Source organism: Eretmochelys imbricata, chromosome 12 (genome assembly GCF_965152235.1).
Source record: "Eretmochelys imbricata isolate rEreImb1 chromosome 12, rEreImb1.hap1, whole genome shotgun sequence".
NCBI classification, from domain to species: domain Eukaryota; kingdom Metazoa; phylum Chordata; order Testudines; family Cheloniidae; genus Eretmochelys; species Eretmochelys imbricata.
This window is the reverse complement of record NC_135583.1, coordinates 1,599,685-1,619,843: the sequence shown is the minus strand read 5'-3', so window position 1 is coordinate 1,619,843 and position 20,159 is coordinate 1,599,685. Positions and strand designations below refer to the sequence as shown.

The window sequence follows — 20,159 nt, the reverse complement described above, 5'->3', positions numbered from 1 at the left end:
CATTGGGAGTTGAGCATCTGAGTGTTAAAGATAGGAACACTTCCCAAGCTGCTTTCAATTAAGCCTAGAGCTGTTAGGGACGTGGTTCAGACCCGGGTCTGGGTTTGCAACAGGCTAGCGGGTCTGGCTCAAACCAGGCAGGGCGCACACATATATCCCTACCTTCAGCAGCTTTGCCTTCATTGTGGAGCTGATAGTGGTAGTGGGGGCAAACTGGAAGGAGGGTGCAGCATTATTGGGATACTGCACCGGGAACATCACCCGCATCTTGACTCTCTGGTTCCCACAGTGCACAGACACTGTGCAGCTGCGATTCACTGCATCCATCTGAGAAAGGAAAAGAAACCACTTCTGACGCAGACCTCCCAGGGCCTTTAGCCATATTGTGGCTGAAATCCGCCACAAGGAGCTGGTCCCACTGCAGAGGCCCCGCCAGGCTGCAATGCACACTGTGCACAGGGGCTGCAAACACAGAGATAGCAGAAACTCCAGACACAAATGGGGGACTGGCTCAGCACTTCCCAGCTTTGCACCGAGACTGCAGGGAGATAGCCCACTCTGCAGTGGAAGCTGCAGGCAAGAATTGGGAGAATCCATTCTTAATATGGCCTTCTCAGTCCATCCCATGTCACTGGGCAGCTCCTCGTTTATTGGGTTAACCCTATGCACCCACTCTGGAGAGCCTGGCCCTTTGGCTCCAAGAGGGCAACAGCAGCACCTGCCAGACAAACCCTGTAACCACCACCTACCAAGTCAGCTGCTCCAGAGCTCTCCCCTAAGCCACACAGTTCTGCCTTCTCCTGGCAGGCACCATACACAAACAGGAGCTTGCTGTGTAAGGGAGAGTCCAATTCCCAAGAGGCAGTGTGGCCTAATGGCTAGGGCATGGAGCTGGACTCGGGACACCTGGGCTCTACTCCTGATTCTGCCACTGACCTGATATGAGACACTCTGCACCTCAGTTTCCCTTCTGGCCCTTTGTCTTGTCTATTAAGATGATAAGCTCTTTGGGATAAGGGCTGTCTTTCATTAGATGCACATATACAGCACCTTGCACAATGGGGCCCTGATCTCTGTTGGAGCCTCCAGGCTCCATTATAATGCAAGTAATGATGATGCTGGGCTCTGGGGCTCACCCAGCGCAGTGCACCTGGCCTGCTATGTAGGAGAAAGGGACCCCAAGGCTCTCCCTGGCTGCTTCCAGAACCACCAGCTGGGGAATGGGAGAGGTGGGGCAGAAGGAGCTCCAGGGCTCCCCACCTTCCTCCTCATTAGGAGCCCCCAATCATAGGTTTTAAACTTGAGTTCAGGCCAGCGCTCACGCCACACGCTTACAAAACATCACAAGGGGCAACACTGACTCCTAGCAAAAGAATGAGCTCCCAGAGCACTTTCAGGGCTTCAGCCCCTGGCCACCCCCAGGGGCATAAGCCATTCGGAATCACCCCATCACCCCACCTGAGATCTAGCCACTGCCCTGCCAGAGAACGTCAGCACTGGGGAACTTCTTACAGTGGCTTCCTTCCAGGAGAGATTTCCCCAGTCTGCCACTTAACAGCTACAGCAAGACTGTAGCTGTGGCCTGGAAAATACCTCCCCACCCCTCCGCCACCCTGTGCATCTGTGGTCTAGAAATACCTGCACCTCCCACTCCCTGTACCCGTGACTTGGGATTATCCTACGACTGGCCTGGGGAACGTCCTGCATACATAGTCCAACTTAAAGCAATCAGCCTTGTAGTGCTTGGAGAGGGTCCCCAGCACAAGATACTAGGCGATCCAGTCCTGCCCGCGTCCCCTGCTGTCAGCGGGAGGAAATTCTCCCTCTACCTCCACATTGACGTTACGGATCTGCACGTTGATAAGGGAAAACTCCTGCTGCAGTGTCTGCGGCAGCCCCAGCTGGTCCGATTTTCTTCCCACCAGGAGGTCGTTCTGGAAATCTTCCTTTAAAGCTGGCAGGAGAAAAGGAAAACAAACAGGCTGAGGCAGGCTGTGAAAGAGAAGCTTCAGGGGAATCGCCAATCTCCCAGTGCGCAAGGTGCCCACAGCAACAGGCACACACCATCAAAGAGCATGTGACCATGGGTACCACTCAGCTGTCTGGGAGTGGGCCCAGCCCTTGGGCCAGACAGACAACAGTCTCTGAAGCCAGCAGGAAGAACCGCAGGCTGGATGGGGCCCTGGAGAGCCCATCCTTTGCAAATCATGGCCAGCTGCCTGCTTCTTTCCAGGTGGCGTTTAAGGCTTGGTTTTAATCTACAAAGGCCTAACTGGCTTGAGCCCTGCCTACTCAAGAGAGACCTTCCCATGTGATATTACCAGAGCAGAGGACAGAAGAACTGTAGCTCCTGGCTCCCAGCAAGGGCTCTGCGCTTTGGAATTCACCCCCGCACCTGCTCCAAGAGACCCCAAGTCTGATGGCTTTAGGACATCCTGTAAAGCCATCAAATGAGTCAGGCTCTCAAGCAGTGAGGGGTGCAGTGAAAGCCAGGGTTCATTTGCTTCCCTGGCTTTGGGAGGCTGCTGGGTTTACTATTACTTGTGCTAATCATTTGCACTTTTAATGTGGCAAAGGGGTCTAGAATTCTGGCAAGGCGAATTCCAAGCCAAGGTGCAGTGTGCACATCTAAATGCATACATCTAGCTGCCAGGTCTACTGCTCACGTGGCCTGTCTGACAGCTAAAGCATGCAAACAGAAGGAAGATTCCCTTCTCCTGAGCTGGGGACTCCTGCCTCTCCCTGTTTACAAAAGGATGGCGCTAGCTTGGCCACCATTCTGAGACAGCCAATCCCCACAGCAGGCAGCCACAGAGAGCAGGCTTTTAGAAAGGAGATGGGCTCTTACACCTCACCCATTCTCCCAGCAGGAGTGTGGGCTATACACCTGTAAGCAGTTTCTCTTTGAAGTTTGTTTCTGAAGTTTTTTTGTTTAAGTATGGCTACTTTTAAATCTGTTATAGAATGTCCAGGAAGACTGAAGTGTTTTCCTACTGGCTTTTGTATGTTACCATTCCTGATGTCCCATTTGTGTCCATTTATTCTTTTATGTAGAGACTGTCCGGTTTGGCCAATGTACACAGCAGAGGGTAATTGCTGGCACATGATGGCATATACAACATTAGTAGATGTGCAGGTAAATGAGTCCCTGATGGTGTGGCAGATGTGGTTGGGTCCTCTGATGGTGTCGCTAGAGTAGATATGGAGACAGAGTAGGCAACGAGGAACCAATCTGTTACAAACCTTGTTGCCTACTCTGTCCCCATATCTACTCTAAAAGAAAAGGAGTACTTGTGGCACCTTAGAGACTAACAAATTTATTTGAGCATAAGCTTTTGTGAGCTACAGCTCAAATATGCTTAGGCTCAAATTAACTGGTTAGTCTCTAAGGTGCCACAAGTACTCCTTTTCTTTTTGCAAATACAGACTAACACGGCTGCTACTCTGAAACATATCTACTCTAGCGACACAAAAAAATCCAGCCCTCATGGCTGCAAAGGAAAGCTTAAAAACTTGAATCAAATGGATGCAATGGAGCAATTTTGACAGGGTGAACGTATCCTATGCCCAGCTGGGCAGCAAAAGGGTTAACTCTTAGTTGTGGGGAGAGACAAGAGAGCACATTCTGCCCCATAAGAGCACATGAGCTGCCAGGTCAGAAGGAGAGAGCCATGGCCATGGCTCATTAAGGGTGCTCTAGACTAGGATAAGAGGTGCTGTATTTCATAGAATCATAGAACCAGAAGGGACCTCGAGACGTTATCTAGTTCAGTCCCCTGCACTCATGGCAGGACTAAGTATTATCTAGACCATCCCTGACAGGTGTTTGTCCAACCTGCTCTTAAAAATCCCCAATGACGGAGATTCCACAACCTCCCTAGGAAATTTATCCCAGTGCTTAACCACCCTGACAGTTAGGAAGTTTTTCCTAATGTCCAACCTAAAACAGCCTTGCTGCAATTTAAGCCCACTGCATCTTGTCCTGTCCTCAGAGGTGAAGAACAACAATTTTTCTCCCTCCTCCTTTTAACAACCTAAGAAAACACTGACAATGTCTCGGTAGTTGGTGTGCCAAGCCACTGCCCATCACGCTGACCAACTTCCTTGGACTCCCCATATGTCTGCATCCACCTGCTGTCTCCGGTCTTACACTTCAATTGTAAGCTCTATGGGGCAGGAACCATCTTTCCAGGTCTGCCTTTGCCCAGGGCCTGGCATGATGGGGCCATGATCCATGCCCAAGACTCTGAGGCAATACTGCCATGCAAATCAATGGTACTAACAATAGAGACAAGGAACCAGTTTGCTTTTCGGGTGTTTTTTCCTTCCACAGGTGGATGACCGTTTCTTGGCAGGGTCACGTCAAACCCTTCCACAAGGGACAGTTAAGCAGGCATGCGTCAGTCTCTTACTCAGAGCACAAACGACCACTGGCTTAGAGATGACCTCCAAAAGGTTTCCATTTCAAACAGCAAAAGAACTTCTCTCACCTTCTTCGTCTGCATGCCCGGAGCTATGCTGGGGTTCAGAGTCCTGGGTGTGGAGGGTCTTATCCGGCTCAGGCAGGAGGGCAATCCCATCAATGAGTTCGTCAACCCCTTCCAAGATATCGTTAGCACACAGCTGAAAAGAACAAGCACACCCATGTGCTGTGTCACAGGGATCAAACAAAGGCAGCCCAAAATACATGAGGAACGATAGAGCAGCTCATCTCTCCAGGGAGCTTAAATTAGCCAGGTGGGCATATGCACAACAGCCACATCTCAAAGACCATGGCACTGCTTTCCTGACGGCACCCTGTGACAAAAGGCATGGCTTTTCATCAGAGAAGAGGCCTGGCCTTTGTCACCCAGCCTGCTCGACCACATCTCCCCTCATCACTTGCAAACGTGGCTCTGTGTGCATGGCCATGTAGCAAGCAGGGGGATATATTAACCAATGGTTAGCCAAGTTTTATTCTAAAATAAAGGAGATTTGACTTTTCTAATACCATCCCATGACAAACTGATCAGTACAAGAATATCACGTGCCATGACTTGCTTTGCTTTTTAAAGCCAGTACTAGGATTTTTGCCATTGTTATTTACACTATGGTCAGGACTAGCACCCCAAATTAAGGGCCACAACCCAACTGGGCTGGGCAACGCCCAGACAAATAGACAACAGGCCCAGAGAACTCACAGCCTGGATTTACAAGACACAGGAGAGGGTGAACAGTCAAATGTGGGGAGGCAGAAGGACACAGTAACGACCAAAACAAGCGTGCTGACACAGCAAACTACCAGCCTTACTCATGGGCATCTCCCTGGGATACAAACGATGAATCTGGACATAGGAGAAAACTAATACAAATCATGCAAAACTGCTTGACAAGAGACCAAACCAGGACTACTGCTAACGAGTAACGGGACACAGTGTGATCTGGCTGGAGGCAATGGGTCGAAGAGCTGCTACTCTCGCAAGTCAGAAAGCAAGGGAGGCCAGCTGGGACCAAAGTCTCCATCAGAGCTTTGCACGCCAGAAGAGAGTGCACGTATTCTCAGACTTGACTCCCTAGGAGAGTTGGGTTCCTGCAGCACTGAGTCATCTGTACCCAAGTATGCGGAGGTCTGCAGAGGCAATGCCTGCTGGAGAGTTTTAGATTCTGCAGTTATCTTGGGGCAGCTGGTAACCCTTCCCACTGATACTGGACAACACCACTTCATAGTGCACCTGCTCTTACAGCAGGGCTCAGGTGTTGGGAATAATCATTTGAGTGACAAAACAGCCTTGCTGTTCCTGTGAAGCCTTCGAGGTTCTGTATGTCCAGTGGAAAACCTCCTGCCTAGCAGACATTTGTCCAGAGCACAGTGCAGCCTGCTGTACATTACAGGTCAGACCATCATAGGGCCTAATCACATCAACCACACTATCACCTGTACATCTACCAATGTGCTATATGCCATCATGTGCCAGCAATGCCCCTCTGCCATGCACATTGGCCAAACTGGACAGTCTCTACGTAAAAGAATAAATGGACACAAATCAGATGTCAAGAATTAAACATTCAAAAACCAGTGGGAGAACACTTCAATCTCTTTGGTCACTCAATTACAGACCTAAAAGTTGCAATATTACAACAAAAAGACTTCAAAAACAGACTCCAACGAGAGACTGCTGAATTGGAATTAATTTGCAAACTGGATACAATTAACTTAGGCTTGAATAAAGACTGGGAGTGGATGTGTCATTACACAAAGTAAAGCTATTTCCCCATGTTTATTTTCTCTCTCCCCCCCCCCCCCCCCGCACTGTTCCTCACATGTTCTTGTCAACTGCGGGAAATGGCCCACCTTAATTATCACTACAAAAGGTCCCCCCCAATCGCTCTCCTGCTGGTAATAGCTCACCTTACCTGATCACTCTTCTTACGGTGTGTATGGTAACACCCATTGTTTCATGTTCTCTGTGTATATAAAATCTCCCCACTGTATTTTCCACTGCATGCATCTAATGAAGTGAGCTGTAGCTCACCAAAGCTCACGCTCAAATAAATGTGTTAGTCTCGAAGGTGCCACAAGTCCTCCTTTTCTTTTAAGGTCAGAGTTAGGCTCTGTCTACACGACACACCCTGGTGGCACCGTGTAGCATACGGCTAGCCAGACACTGCAGTGAGAAAGCACACAGCATCCACACTGGTGTGCAGCTCCATATGTGAGCGAAAGGCTCCAGCAGCGGGGAAACCTTTCCCCGCTGCTGGAGGAGTCTTTCCCTGCAGGAGGGAGAGGGCTCCAGCACTGGGGAGCTATCGGAGCCTTTCCCCCATGCCAGCATCTTTCCCCACGGTGGGGAAGGCCCCCAGAGAGGCATGCAGCATTCAGACATGCGTAGGCCTTCTCTCATGGGTATAAATAGCAGTGTAGACGGTGAGTAGAGAACCATGTGCGGTATGTACTCAGAGTGGTATGTCTGTACTGGTCGAAACTGTGCCTCACTGTCTCCTCTGCTATCTGTACCTGTGGTAGGGGGGCTGTGTGTGTACACTCCATGCCACTGAAAGAAGGGTGCAGTGTAGACACACCCTTGGGGGGCTGAGCTGTGAGTGAGAAGGCTGGATGGCACCTAGAGACTTTGTGCCTGAGCTCTCCATGATGCCATTAGTCGCACTTCATACAAGTAAATGATGGTAAATTTGACACTTCAGAATGCTGTCCCCAGTCCAACGCCAAAAGTGCTTTGCATACCCTCTGCAGCTGGGAGTCAACCCGCCACATCCGCAGCGTCTGGTCACGAGACCATGTGACCAGCTGGTAGTCCTTGGAGCCTAAAAGAAGAGAAAATAATTTCTAGAAGCAACAGAAAACAGACTTGACTCTATTTATGATATAAGTGGACTGAACCAAGTAGCTAGGTCCAGTAGATGGGACACTGGAGTGGGAGTCAGGACTCCTGGGTTCTATTCCTGCCTTTGATATTCTCCAAGGTCACATAGCAAGTCAAGTCACTGTTCCACTCTGTGCCTCAGTTTCCCCATCTGTAAAATGGGGATGGGGCTGCTGCTGGAGTTAGAGGAGAAAACTGCAATGCAAATAAAAATACATTTTGCAGTGAAAGTTATCACATGGGAAATGAATCGGATCTACTAGGAGGCACTTATTTTTAAAGCGTCACACTGTTGTGTAGCTGAAAATCCAAGTAATAGCTCAGTAGTTTGAGCATCGGCCTGCTAAACCCAGGGTCGTGAGTTCAATCCTTGAGGGGGCCATTTAGGGATCTGGGGCAAAAATTGGGGATTGGTCCTGCTTTGAGTAGGGGGTTGGACTAGATGACCTCCTGAGGTCCCTTCTAATCCTGATATTCTATGATTCTAAGTAACAATGTAAAAGTGAATTGCAAAGCAGAAAAAAAAAAAAGGGTTTCTCCTGTAACATCTCCTTTAGGATGCAGAGAGCACAACAGGTTTTCTACATTTGGAATATCAAATTCTGGCTCCCCGCCGCCTTCCCCCCTCCCCCCAAGGATTTTGGGAATCTCTGGAGGACCTGAGGCTGTAATGCTGCAGAGATCCCAGCCCTCAATTGGCTGACACAAACATATGAGCAGCTGCCCTACACACAGCATGGATTTCACTTAAACTAGTTTCAAAACAGTTTAGTTAAACTGGTGTAACTGTGTGTGGATGTGCTTCAATAGGTTTAAAACTGGCTTGCGCTGGTTTAGCTTGTTCCTGTAAATTTACCAACACAATTAAACTGAGACAGACCAGGTTTAAACCTACATAAGAGTGTCCACACACTAAGATCCCCCAGTTTAACTAAATCAGTTTAAACAACACCTTTAGTTAAGCCAGGACAACTTTGTCTGGAGCACCAGCCTCTGTGAGGGTATGAGGGCATACAGACGCAGTAAGAGGTTATAATAATCAAATGTATAACACCCCCCCCCTTGCATAGCTCTTTTCAGTAGATCTCCAAGTGTGTTACCAAGGAGGTCAGTGTCATTATCCAAATTGTACAGAAAGGGAAACCGAGGCACAGAGAGGGCGGTGACTTGCCCAGCAGGCCAGTGGCAGAGCTAGGGATAAGAACCCAGATTTCCTGAGTCCCAGCCCAGTATTCTAGTCACTAGGCTACACTGCTTACTGGTTAGCACGTATGTTCAACGGGAAGAGAACAGCCAAACACCCATCGCTCTGAGCAAAACCAAAGGAAGAAGTTTCCTAAGTGCCATTATAAAAATTCCATTAAATGATTGGGAGGGGGGCCTGGGGACCTGTTCTGGAGAAGAAATTGGTCCTGGTTAAAACTGTGTAGATAGGTGTTTGCACCAGTGCTGCCAGTCTCACTACCAAGCAGCACAGATGAAATGGTGGTGACAGATATAAAGTCCATGCCCTGTACCCAAAGAGGGCAGAGGTACCATAAGACCCTTGTGTAAACCAAGGACCAGGGGCCTATGGTTACAGCAAGAGAGGAGGTCCCAGCACTGGAGCTGTGCAGGTTAAAGCCCTGTGTGTGCCCTCATTGATCTGTTTGGTTATCTGACCTTTTTGTGGGGTTTTCTTTTATATTTGAAAATGTCTGACTAGGGCAGGGGTGGGCAAACTTTATGGCCCAAGGGCCACATCGCGGTTGCGAAACGGTATGGAGGGCTGGGTAGGGAAGGCTGTGCCTCCCCAAACAGCCTGGCCCCCGCCCCTTATCTACCCGCTCCCACTTCCTGCTCCCTGACGGCCTCCCTCAGAGCCCCCAACCCATCCAACCCCCGCTGCTCCTTGTCCCTTGACTGCCCCCTCCTGGGACCCCACCTGCACCTGACCGTCCCCAGGGACCTCACCCCATATCCAACCCCCCCCTGCCCCCTTCCCCTGACTGCCCTGATCCCTATCCACACCCCCAGCCCCTGACAGGCCCCCCCAGACTACCATGCCTATCAACCCCCCTGTTCCCCATCCCCAACCGCCCCCACCCCCAAACCTCCACCCCATCCAACCACGCCCTGTCCCCTGCCCGCCCCTCCCCCAACCTCTTTCCCATCCAACCACCCCCTGTTCTCTGTCCCCTGACTGCTTCCCAGGACCCCCTGCCCCTTATCCAACCCTCCGCTCCACGCCCCCTTACCATGCCGCTCAGAGTGGCAGGACTGGCTTATTGGAAAGCCTGGGAGGTGGGTGGGAGCAAGCCACGCTGCCCACTTGGCGGCGCAAAAGGGGGGACAGCAGGGGAGAGACCTGGGGCTAGCTTCCTCAGCTGGGAGCTCAGAGGCCGGGCAGGAAGGTCCCATGGGCCATAGTTTGCCCAACTCTGGACTAGGGTCTGAAAACTGGCAGGAGGGTTCCTTTCCCCAGGCTCCACCTCCTTTGGCTGGTGTATTGAGTACATGGATGCTACTGAAAATGCAGCTTTTATTGCATGGGATGCTCCTGATATTTGTGGCTTGCTTTTTCCTTGCAATAAACGGTGAAGCTCAGAGGGGTTCACTCAGTTTTGAATTTTTTCCTTCGCTTTATGCAAGAATCTTATTGTTGTACAATTTATTCTGAAAAATCCATTTAAAAACAGACTGACGGGATAGTGGGAAATGAAAGAGTCAATGTTGATACTCGTATCGATTGGCTCTGTTAGCCTGGGAATAGTTTGCGTGGCCTCGTGCAATGGGACATGTTCCAATAAACTACGCTCTGTGGGGATTGGAAAGCAGATAGAGGCTAGTTCAAGTCGTGGCAAGAGCAGAAAGGCAATTGCTTGAGTATGGCAGCCGCAAGGCAGACTTCAGCTGCTGCCGTGCACCAACGGCAGTTGCATGAGAACAGCAGTCACAGTCCTGTGCCCACCTTCTTTCTGCTTTCTCCACTGGAACTCCAGCACCACATCGTCGTGTCCCACGAAGGTGTGAACTGGCGTGTTCAGGTCAAAAGTGTTCCAAAGGAGGAGGCTGTTCTCTCGCCGCAGCTGGGGAACCATCACGGTCACCAGCCCATTGCTGAAAGGCTGGGGGAGAGAAGCACACCCAGAGAGGGGCTGCTCAGCTGCACAACGGTTAGCCTGGCAGCTCTCACTCCCCCATATTGCCTCGATCGTACTTTCCAACACCTTCCCATTCACACTGGCACCAGGGCACATCCTGGCACTACCACCAGCTGACTTCAGGGAGGATTGTAGGGGCTCAGGAGCCAACCCTACAAGGAGGAGCTTTCAAAGGGGATTACCATGCAAGAGGATTCAACATGCCCTGAAAGGAGAGGGGTGCACTGCGCTCGAAAGAGGCATTCACCACAGCTCATTTAAAACCAGCCATTTCCTTCTGCTTATTACTAACCCCACCTAGCAACAGCGATTTTAACACTCCCTCTTCACCCACCATTGCTGCTGCTCTTTGCACAGGCCGAGCCAAACAGCAATCATTCTTTGGGTCTCACGCGCTAGCAATCGTTTGGGGTCCTGACCCTGAAATGGAACACTAAACTACAAGTATGTATTGTGCATACACACCAGGCATGGTACAGGGCCGGAGGGAGGGAGAGGTGAGGAAAGGCTCATTCTGGTGTCTGGGGAAGATGGTGAGTACAACCTAATGCTGAACGGCTAGGTGTCAAAGGCTATGTGCAAAAGCCGCTCTGCGGCAACGAGTCTCAGAGCGCGGGTCAACTGACGTGGGTTTGCGCTACGGGGCTAACAGTGGCAGCGTAAACATTCCTGCTCAGGCTGGAGTCCAGACTCCAAGACCTCCTCCCTCGCTGGGTCTGAGCCTGGGCTCCAGCCCAAGTGGGAACTTCTATGCAGCTATGTTTAGCCCCCCACCGTGAGCCCGAGTCAGTTGACCTGGGCTCTGTGACTCACTACCGTGATTTTTATGTTTTGAATGTAGATATAGCCAAAGCTGAGGAACAACTTGTGCTTTAAATGCCTTGGACCTCACACCACAAAGACAGCAAGTTAGTGCATTCTTAGCTACACAAAAACCGTGACGGCCCATTAAAATACATGGGCATGGTTAAAAAGCCCTCACAGAAGAGATTCAAGAGATAAAATCTCTGAGCAGAAGCTGTGAAAGAGGCATGGCTAGGCTGCTACAGTGCCGCTCTTAGCGCGTTGTCTCCACCAGTGCAATGTAAGTCAGTGACAGAGCGGACAGAGGGTATAAGGAACTGCTGAACCAAAGCTGCAGTCCTTCTTTAGGACTTAGACACCAGCTGCAAGCCCCATGTGTGCGAGTCTCTGTTACAGTCCTCTGGGAAAGAGCCAAGTTTCACATTATTAGGCACCCCCTCCCATGAGCCTGGTTCTCACGGAAGATGCTCTCACACTCGTACTGATCAGTGCTGTAACTGAGGTTTTTAACTCAGATTAATAAAAGCCAGTGGCAAAAACAGTGCTAATGATTCCCAGGGAGGAATGCCTCACTAGGTAATTTCCCTTGGCCATCCCAGGCTCTAGCAAGGCTATGGGGCAGAGGGACCGGTGTTCACACTCACCGTGTATCTCGCCTTCCAGACTGGAACCTGGCAGGGGAGGATATTGAGATATTTCCGAGGCTGACGGTAATCCCAGAACTTCAACAGAACAGAAAACAAGCCAGTGAGCTTCGCTCTCAGGGGCGGGGGGGGGGATATTTCTGTGTAAGACATGTGCCAGACATGCGACAGGTGCTCCACAGTGTCGTAAGAGACATCCTTGCACTAATGGAGCTGAACTGGCCCCAAGGGGGGGCTATCAGCCTCAGACACAGTGACTCGGGGTGACAGGTGTGCACTGACCAACACAAGACTTGCTGTAGAGGGTGATGTCTAATACCAGATCTAGTTCCCACTGAAGTCAATGGACAGATGCCCAGTGATTTCAGTGGGAGCTGGGTCAGGCCCTTAGGATGGCACTGGTACATTCCCTCTGAGAGACCTGGGCACTTACCCTGACAGAGTTGTCCTGGCTGGAAGTGGCCAGGATGTACTCGTTGTCCGGATGCCAGTCCAGGCCATGGATTTTAGAGAGATGCGCTGCCAAGTACTCCACTGCAGTGCTGGGTTTCTGCAATCAGAGGCATTTTAGTTCTCACCATGCTGGTTATTAGGAGCAAGAAATCTGGCCCGATCCTGCCAGGTAAAGAAGGCACTTCTCCACCCTCACACTCAGTAGACATCACCAGCCAGAGAGAAAGATAAACAATGGCTTGTAGGCTAGAGAAAAGTTACTGTGAAGTACAGTGGTAAAGTTCCATAGGAGTTAAATACAACAGTGCACTGGGTAAGGGGGCGCTTTATATTTGATGCAACTAGTATCCATCAAGAAGCCAAAAGCAAGGTGCTAAGGGGTATGTTTTCAGAGAGAGGGAGGCCAATGATACAGCTCTCCTTCAATCTCAGACTCCATTGGCACCGCGCTTACCTCAAACTGATCGTTCAGAGGGGTGGGAAACCAAGGAAGGAAGAAGCAGTGTAGGACTGGCATGGTGCCTTGATCCCACATGTGGGAACATGCAGAGGCTACTCAAAGACTAACAGGAGCTCACCCGCTTGTCCCAGATACGGACATCCCCATCGTGGCTGGTTGCTAAACAGCTGGCGTTTTTCTTGTTCCATTTGACCTGGGAGGCTCCAGCTGCAGAAGGAGCAGAGCAGAAAAAGGTCAGCGAACAGCATCTACAAATAGCTTAAAAGTGAGGTGGGCCAATGAGACATGAAGCAGATGCAAAACGTAGGGCGGCCCCACAGCATTTCAGACCACTTGTGCTCTGCACAGGACATACAACTAAGAGGAGATACATCCCAGGAGCGAGTGTGAAAGACCGTGGCAAAACATTTCATGGGAATGCAGCAGCAAAGTTAAAGAGCAGCTGTTCTTCAGAAAGAGGCTAACCCCAGTTTTGGGGGGCTTCATGCATGTCTCTCAAGGAGCTCAGATCCAATGTGGTCCATTTACAAGTCAAAAGATGTTTTTCTGAACCTCCAGCCACTTTCAGCTCATCACAGGGAGCAACTGCCTCTGTGGGGGAGCTACAAGCTCTGCATCTCTCACCACTTTAGCACCAACCCTCTCCCTCTGTCTGCTCCCTGGTGCCCTGTGATTAACTCAGCCCCTTTACTCTCACATGCACCAGTAATGCACTATAGAGATTTTAACACTACTCACCTATCACTAACATCCAGGACTTTAATCTTGCTGAGGTTGGAGTGAAGGCTGAGCATAGGCATGTGACTGAGGCGCTAGATGTGTGCACTGCAAGTGGTTCATTGTTGGAAGTGAAGGGGAGTTCATCATGGAGGTGGGGAATCCAAGGGTATTTGGGTGTCAGGAGACGAGCTAAGGTTGTGGTGGATGTTCATGTTGGCCTATCTAGAGAACTCTTGGATTGTTAGAGACTGACAGGAAATGCACTTCAGAAGCCTTGACCCTAAAATTTGTCGGATCCTCAGAGACGCCAAGGTTCAAGATAAGTTTTGGGACTCTACCGTCTCCAAGGTAATGGCAGGTCAGAGACAATGCATTTTGCTAAGGGACAGGAACAACCGATGCAGTGTACGGATCTATGTTTCTCAGCTCCATCAGTACTTAGGAACTCAGTCAGCTGCAAAGCCTGCTGCTCAGCAAATGTTCACAGACACAGAGGATGTGTCGGATCTAGGAAGAAAGCTATTGCAGCAGACACACACAGCTCTGCTGTGTCAGGGCTCTGGCATACAAAGCCTATGATGGATGAAAATGGTTTGCTCGCCTCAAATCATAAGAGACATAAAAAATAACGGTCAAACAAGATGGTAACTAGACTAAGGGGCAGATCTTTCCTTCTGTAGCCGACCTCCCTGTCTCCACATATAAATATATGGCTCTCTTGAGATCTGGCCAAAAATAGGGGACCACCACTTAAGCAGACTTTTTTTTAGAACATAAGAACGGCCATACTGGGTCAGACCAATGGTCCGTCTAGCCCAGTACCCTGTCTTCTGACAGTGGCCAGTGCCAGATACTTCAGAGGGAATGAGCAGAAGGACAATTATCAAGTGATGCATTCCCTGTTGTCCAGTCCCAGCACCTGGCAGTCAGAGGCTTATGGACATCCAGAGCCTGTCTAACAGCCATTGATAGACCTATCCTCCACAAACTCATCTACTTCTTTTTAGAATTTACTTATACTTTTGACCTTCACAACTTCCCCTGGCAACAAGTTCCACAGATTGACTATGTGTTGTCTGGAGAAGTACTTCTTGTTTGTTTTAAACCTGCTGCTTATTCATTTCATTAGGTGACCCCTGGCTCTTGTGTGATGAGAAGGGGTAAATGACATCCCTGCTCATGCTCTCCCCACCCATCATGGTTTGATAGACCTCGATCCTCTCCCCCCGTAGTCGCCTCTTCTCCAAGCTGAACGGTGCCAGGCTTTCTAACTTCGCCTCATGTGGAAGCTGTTCCATCCCCCCCATCACGTGTGTTGCCCTTTTCTGTATCTTTTCCAATTCGAATCTACCTTTTTTCAGATGGGGCAACCAGAACTGTACACATATTCAAGGTGTGGGTGTACTACGGCTCTATATAGTGGCATTTTTTAAAGATGTAGTGCCCATCTTTACAGAAGGGAAGGAGGAGGATCCTGGGAACTACGGGCCAGTCAGCCTCACCTCAGTCCCTGGAAAAATCATGGAGCAGGTCCTCAAGGAATCAATTCTGAAGCACTTAGAGGAGAGGAAAGTGATCAGGAACAGTCAGCATGGATTCACCAAGGACAAGTCATGCCTGACTAATCTAATTGCCTTCTATGACGAGATAAGTGGCTCTGTGGATGAGGGGAAAGAGGTGGACGTGTTGTTCCTTGACTTTAGCAAAGCTTTTGACACGGTCTCCCACGGTATTCTTGCCAGCAAGTTTAAGAAGTATGGGCTGGATGAATGGACTCTAAGGTGGATAGAAAGCTGGCTAGATTGTCGGGCTCAACAGGTAGTGATCAATGGCTCCATGTCTAGTTGGCAGCAGGTATCAAGGTGGAGTGCCCCAAGGGTCGATCCTCAGGCAGGTTTTGTTCAATATCTTCATAAATGATCTGGAGGAGGGTGTGGATTGCACCCTCAGCAAATTTGCAGATGACACTAAAGTGGGAAGAGAGGTAGATACACTGGAGGGTAGGGATAGGATACAGAGGGACCTAGACAAATTAGAGGATTGAGCCAAAAGAAATCTGATGAGGTTCAACAAGGACAAGTGCAGAGTCCTGCACTTAGGATGGAAGAATGTTATGCACCGCTACAGACTAGGGATCGAATGGCTTGGCAGCAGTTCTGCAGAAAAGGACCTAGGGGTTACAGTGGACAAGAAGCTGGATATGAGTCAACAGTGTGCCCTTGTTGCCAAGAAGGCCAATGGCATTTTGGGATGTATAAGTAGGGGCACTGCCAGCAGATCGAGGGACGTGATCATTTCCCTCTATTCGATATTGGTGAGGCCTCATCTGGAGTACTGTGTCCAGTTTTGGGCCCCACACTACAAGAAGGATGTGGAAAAATTGAAGAGAGTCCAGCGGAGGGCAACAAAAATGATGCGGGGACTGGAACACATGACTTATGAGAACAGGCTGAGGGAACTGGGATTGTTTAGTCTGCGGAAGAGAAGAATGAGGGGGGATTTGATAGCTGCTTTCAACTATCTGAAAGGGGGTTCCAAAGAGGATGGATCTAGACTGTTCTCAGTGGTAGCGGATGACAGAACAAGGAGTAATGGTCTCAAGTTGCAGTGGGGGAGGTTGAGGTTGGATATTAGGAAAAAGTTTTTCACTAGGAGGGTGGTGAAACACTGGAATGCGTTACCTAGGGAGGTGGTGGAATCTCCTTCCTTAGATATTTTTAAGGTCAGGCTTGACAAAGCCCTGGCTGGGATGATTTAGTTGGGGATTGGTCCTGCTTTGAGCAGGGGTTGGACTAGATGACCTCCTGAGGTCCCTTCCAACCCTGATATTCTACGATTATGATATTTTCCATCTTATTATTTATCCCTTTCCTAATGGTTCTTAACATTCCATTCGCTTTTTTGGCTGCCGCTGCACAGTGAGTGGCTGTTTCAGAGAACTATCCATAATGACGCCAAGATCTCTTTCCTGAGTGGGAACAGCTCATTCAGACCCTATCATTTTGTACGTATAGCTGGGATTATGTTTTCCAACGTGCCTCACTTTGCACAATCTCCCTTCTGCTTCCCAGTTTCTAATAGAAAAATGAGCTTACGTTGACATGGAAGGTTCAGATGTTACGGGAGTTATATAAAGCTACCTGAGGTTCTCTTCTCCCTGCTTTAGTTTGAAACTCCTTTCAAAAGGATTCAAAAACAACCCGGCAAACTTCTGCCGTCCAGCTCCCAAACAGAGACATAAAACAAGAGGCTGCTGCAGGTCAAGAGGTCCTCTGCATTTCTGTAGCATTGCGAATTCATGGCCTGTGAGTAAGGCTGCTGCTGGTACAGACCCTAAAGGGCTGTTAACAAGGCAGATTCTCTCTCTCTCTCTCATACACAAGGAGATTAGTGAGGCAGAAGAAACAGCAACCCATAAGGACACTTTCACGTTGGCTCATCTGTGCTCTATCTTCCTCCGTCGCCATTCTAATGTTCTCCATGTGCAGTAACTCATTCACAGAACCTATTAGGTCTTCCCTTAAGGATGATGGGTGGAGATTAACACTGTTGGGGTCTCTGACAAGAGCCTGTCCAGCCAAGGTAGTGTTAGCTGATCGCCTTGACGAGAGCGTGACGTGTAACCCAAAGGAGGACACCTGTGGCATCCTTTCAGATCCCCAGCTGGTTTAAGGTGCTGCAGGGAAGCATGATATTGCATGTTAATGTACCCAGCCCAGAACCCCTCTCTCAGTAACTGGACGGAGGGTGGGAAGTCAGCAGCACTCCAGTGACACCTAAACCAGAGTGGATCCAGACTGCTGGCATTTCACATTAAAAAGGTTGCTGAGCAGTTTTTAAACTAAGAGATTGTGGGGAGGCGGGGGGAAGCCGATTGCTGCAGAGGCGCACATGGATCGGACAGAGAGGTCTCTTAGAGGAGAGTCTATTGAGAGAGATTCTCTAGGTTTTAGTCAGGAGGAGAGGATGGAAGAGGATAAAGTATGGGCTAGATCAGATGAGAAACATTCACAAAGAATCTGACACATCAGAGAACGGCAGACAAATAAACAGTGACTAGTTTTTAAAGTGCTTGTACACAAATGCTAGAAGTCTAAGTAATAAGATGGGTGAACTAGAGTAAGAAAAGGAGTACTTGTGGCACCTTAGAGACTAACAAATTTATTTGAGCATGAGCTTTCGTGAGCTACAGCTCACTTCATCGGATGCAGCTCATGAAAGCGTATGCTCAAATAAATTTGTTAGTCTCTAAGGTGCCACAAGTACTCCTGTTCTTTTTGCGGATACAGACTAACATGGCTGCTACTCTGAAAATTGATATAATAGGCATCACAGAAACCTGGTGGAGTGAGAACAAGCAATGGGACACAATCATTCCAGGGTAAAAAATATATCGGAAGGATAGAACAGGTTGTGCAGGGGAGTGGGGGTGGGGGTGCACTCTATGTGAAAGAAAATGTAGAATCAAATGAAATAAAAATCTTAAATGAATCCACATGTTCCACAGAATCTCTATGGATAGTAATTCCAGACTCTAATAAGAATATAACAGTAGGGATCTTTTATCTACCACCTGACCAGGATAGTGATAGTGATGATGAAATGCTAAGGGAGATTAGAGAGGCTATCAAAATAAAAAACTCAATAATAGTGGGGGATTTCAATTATTCCCATAATGACTGGGTACATGTCACCTCAGGACGAAATGCAGAGACAAAATTTCTCGACTCTTTAAATGACTGCTTCTTGGAGCACCTGGTACAGGAACCCACAAGGGGAGAGGCAACTCTCGATCTAGTCCTGAGTGGAGCGCAGGATCTGATCCAAGAGGTAACTATAAGAGGACTGCTTGGAAATAGTGACCATAATATAACAACATTTAACATTCCTGTGGAGGGAAGAACACCTCAAAAGCCCAACACAGTGGCACTTAATTTCAGAAAGGGGAACTGTGCAAAAATGAGGAGGTTAGTTAAACAGAAATTAAAAGGTACAGTGACTAGAGTAAAAAGAAAAAGGAGTACTTGTGGCATCTTAGAGACTAACAAATTTATTTGAGCATAAGCGTTCATGGGCTACAGCCCACTTCATCGGATGCATAAAATGGAACATATAGTAAGATATATATATATATATATCTCATACACACAAATACAGGTAAGTTGGAAGTTACCATACAAACTGTGAGAGGCTAATTAGTTAAGATGAGCTATTATCAGCAGGAGAAAAAAACTTCTGTAGTGATAATCAAGATGGCCCATTTAGACAGATGACAAGAAGGTGTGAGGATACTTAACTTAAGGAAATAGATTCAATGTGTGTAATGACCCAGCCACTCCCAGTCTCTATTCAAAGCCAAGTTAATGGTATCTAGTTTGCATATTAGTTCAAGCTCAGCGGTTTCTCGTTGGAGTCTGTTTTTGAAGCTTTTCTGTTGCAAAATTGCCACCCTTAAATATTTTACTGAGTGGCCAGAGAAGTTGAAGTGTTCTCCTACCGATTTTTGAATGTTATGATTCCTGATATCAGATTTGTGTCCATTTATTCTTTTGCGTAGAGACTGTCCAGTTTGGCCAATGTTCATGGCAGAGGGGCATTGCTGGCACATGATGGCATATATCATATTGGTAGATGTGCAGGTGAATGAGCCCCGATGGCGTGGCTAATGTGATTAGGTGCTATGATGGTGTCACTTGAATAAATGTGGACAGAGTTGGCATCGGGCTTTGTTGCAAGGATAGGTTCTTGGGTTAGTGTTCTTGTTGTGTGGTGTGTGGTTGCTGGTGAGTATTTGCTTCAGGTTGTGGGGCTGTCTGTAAGCGAGGACTGGTCTGTTTCCCAAGATCTGTGAGAGTGAGGGATCATTTTTCAGGATAGGTTGTAAATCTTTGATGATGTGCTGGAGATGACGGCTAGTGGCATTCTGTTATTTTCTTTGTTGGGCCTGTCCTGTAGTAGGTGACTTCTGGAAACTCTTCTGGCTCTGTCAATCTGTTTTTTCACTTCAGCAGCTGGATATTGTAGTTTTAAGAATGCTTGATAGAGCATAATAAGAACAGATAGATAAGAATGTTTGTCTCTGTCTGAGGGATTGGAGCAAATGCAGTTGTATCTTAGAGTTTGGCTGTAGACAATGAATCATGTGGTGTGTCCTGGATGGAAGCTGGAGGCATGTAGGTAAGTATAGCGGTCAGTAGGTTTCCCATATAGGGTGGTGTTTATGTGACCATCGCTTATTAGCACAGTAGTGTCCAGGAAATGGACTGCTTGTGTGGATTGGTCGAGGCTGAGGCTGATGGTTGAGGCTGAGGGGATGGAAATTGTTGAAATCATGGTGGAATTCCTCAAGGTCTTCTTTTGCGTGGGTCCAGATGATGAAGATGTCATCAATGTAGCGCAAGTAGAGTAGGGGCATTAGGGGACGAGAACCGAGGAAGCGGTGTTTTAAGTAAACCATAAAAATGTTGGCATACTTTGGGGCCATGCGGGTACCCACAGCAGTGCCGCTGATTTGAAGGTATACATTGTCCCCAAATGTGAAATAGTTGTGGGTGAGGACAAAGTCACAACGTTC

General features: G+C 48.6%; 1 protein-coding gene across 6 annotated transcripts in view; it reads right to left on the bottom strand.

Annotated features, from left to right (window-relative positions):
* Positions 1-20,159, bottom strand: part of WDR59 (WD repeat domain 59) — an 82,862-nt gene that overhangs the window by 35,294 nt on the left and 27,409 nt on the right. For all 6 annotated transcript variants that reach the window (XR_013347621.1, XR_013347620.1, XM_077830945.1 and 3 more), the window contains exons 7-14: positions 12,984-13,072; positions 12,386-12,502; positions 11,953-12,030; positions 10,312-10,468; positions 7,223-7,302; positions 4,491-4,623; positions 1,830-1,954; positions 163-327 (exon numbers count right to left, since the gene is read on the bottom strand). Coding sequence is in view for 4 of the 6 variants with exons in the window: in XM_077830945.1 (XP_077687071.1) it covers positions 163-327; positions 1,830-1,954; positions 4,491-4,623; positions 7,223-7,302; positions 10,312-10,468; positions 11,953-12,030; positions 12,386-12,502; positions 12,984-13,072 (944 nt within the window). In the remaining 2 variants the exon portion in view is untranslated. The remainder of the gene's footprint in view (positions 1-162; positions 328-1,829; positions 1,955-4,490; positions 4,624-7,222; positions 7,303-10,311; positions 10,469-11,952; positions 12,031-12,385; positions 12,503-12,983; positions 13,073-20,159) is intronic.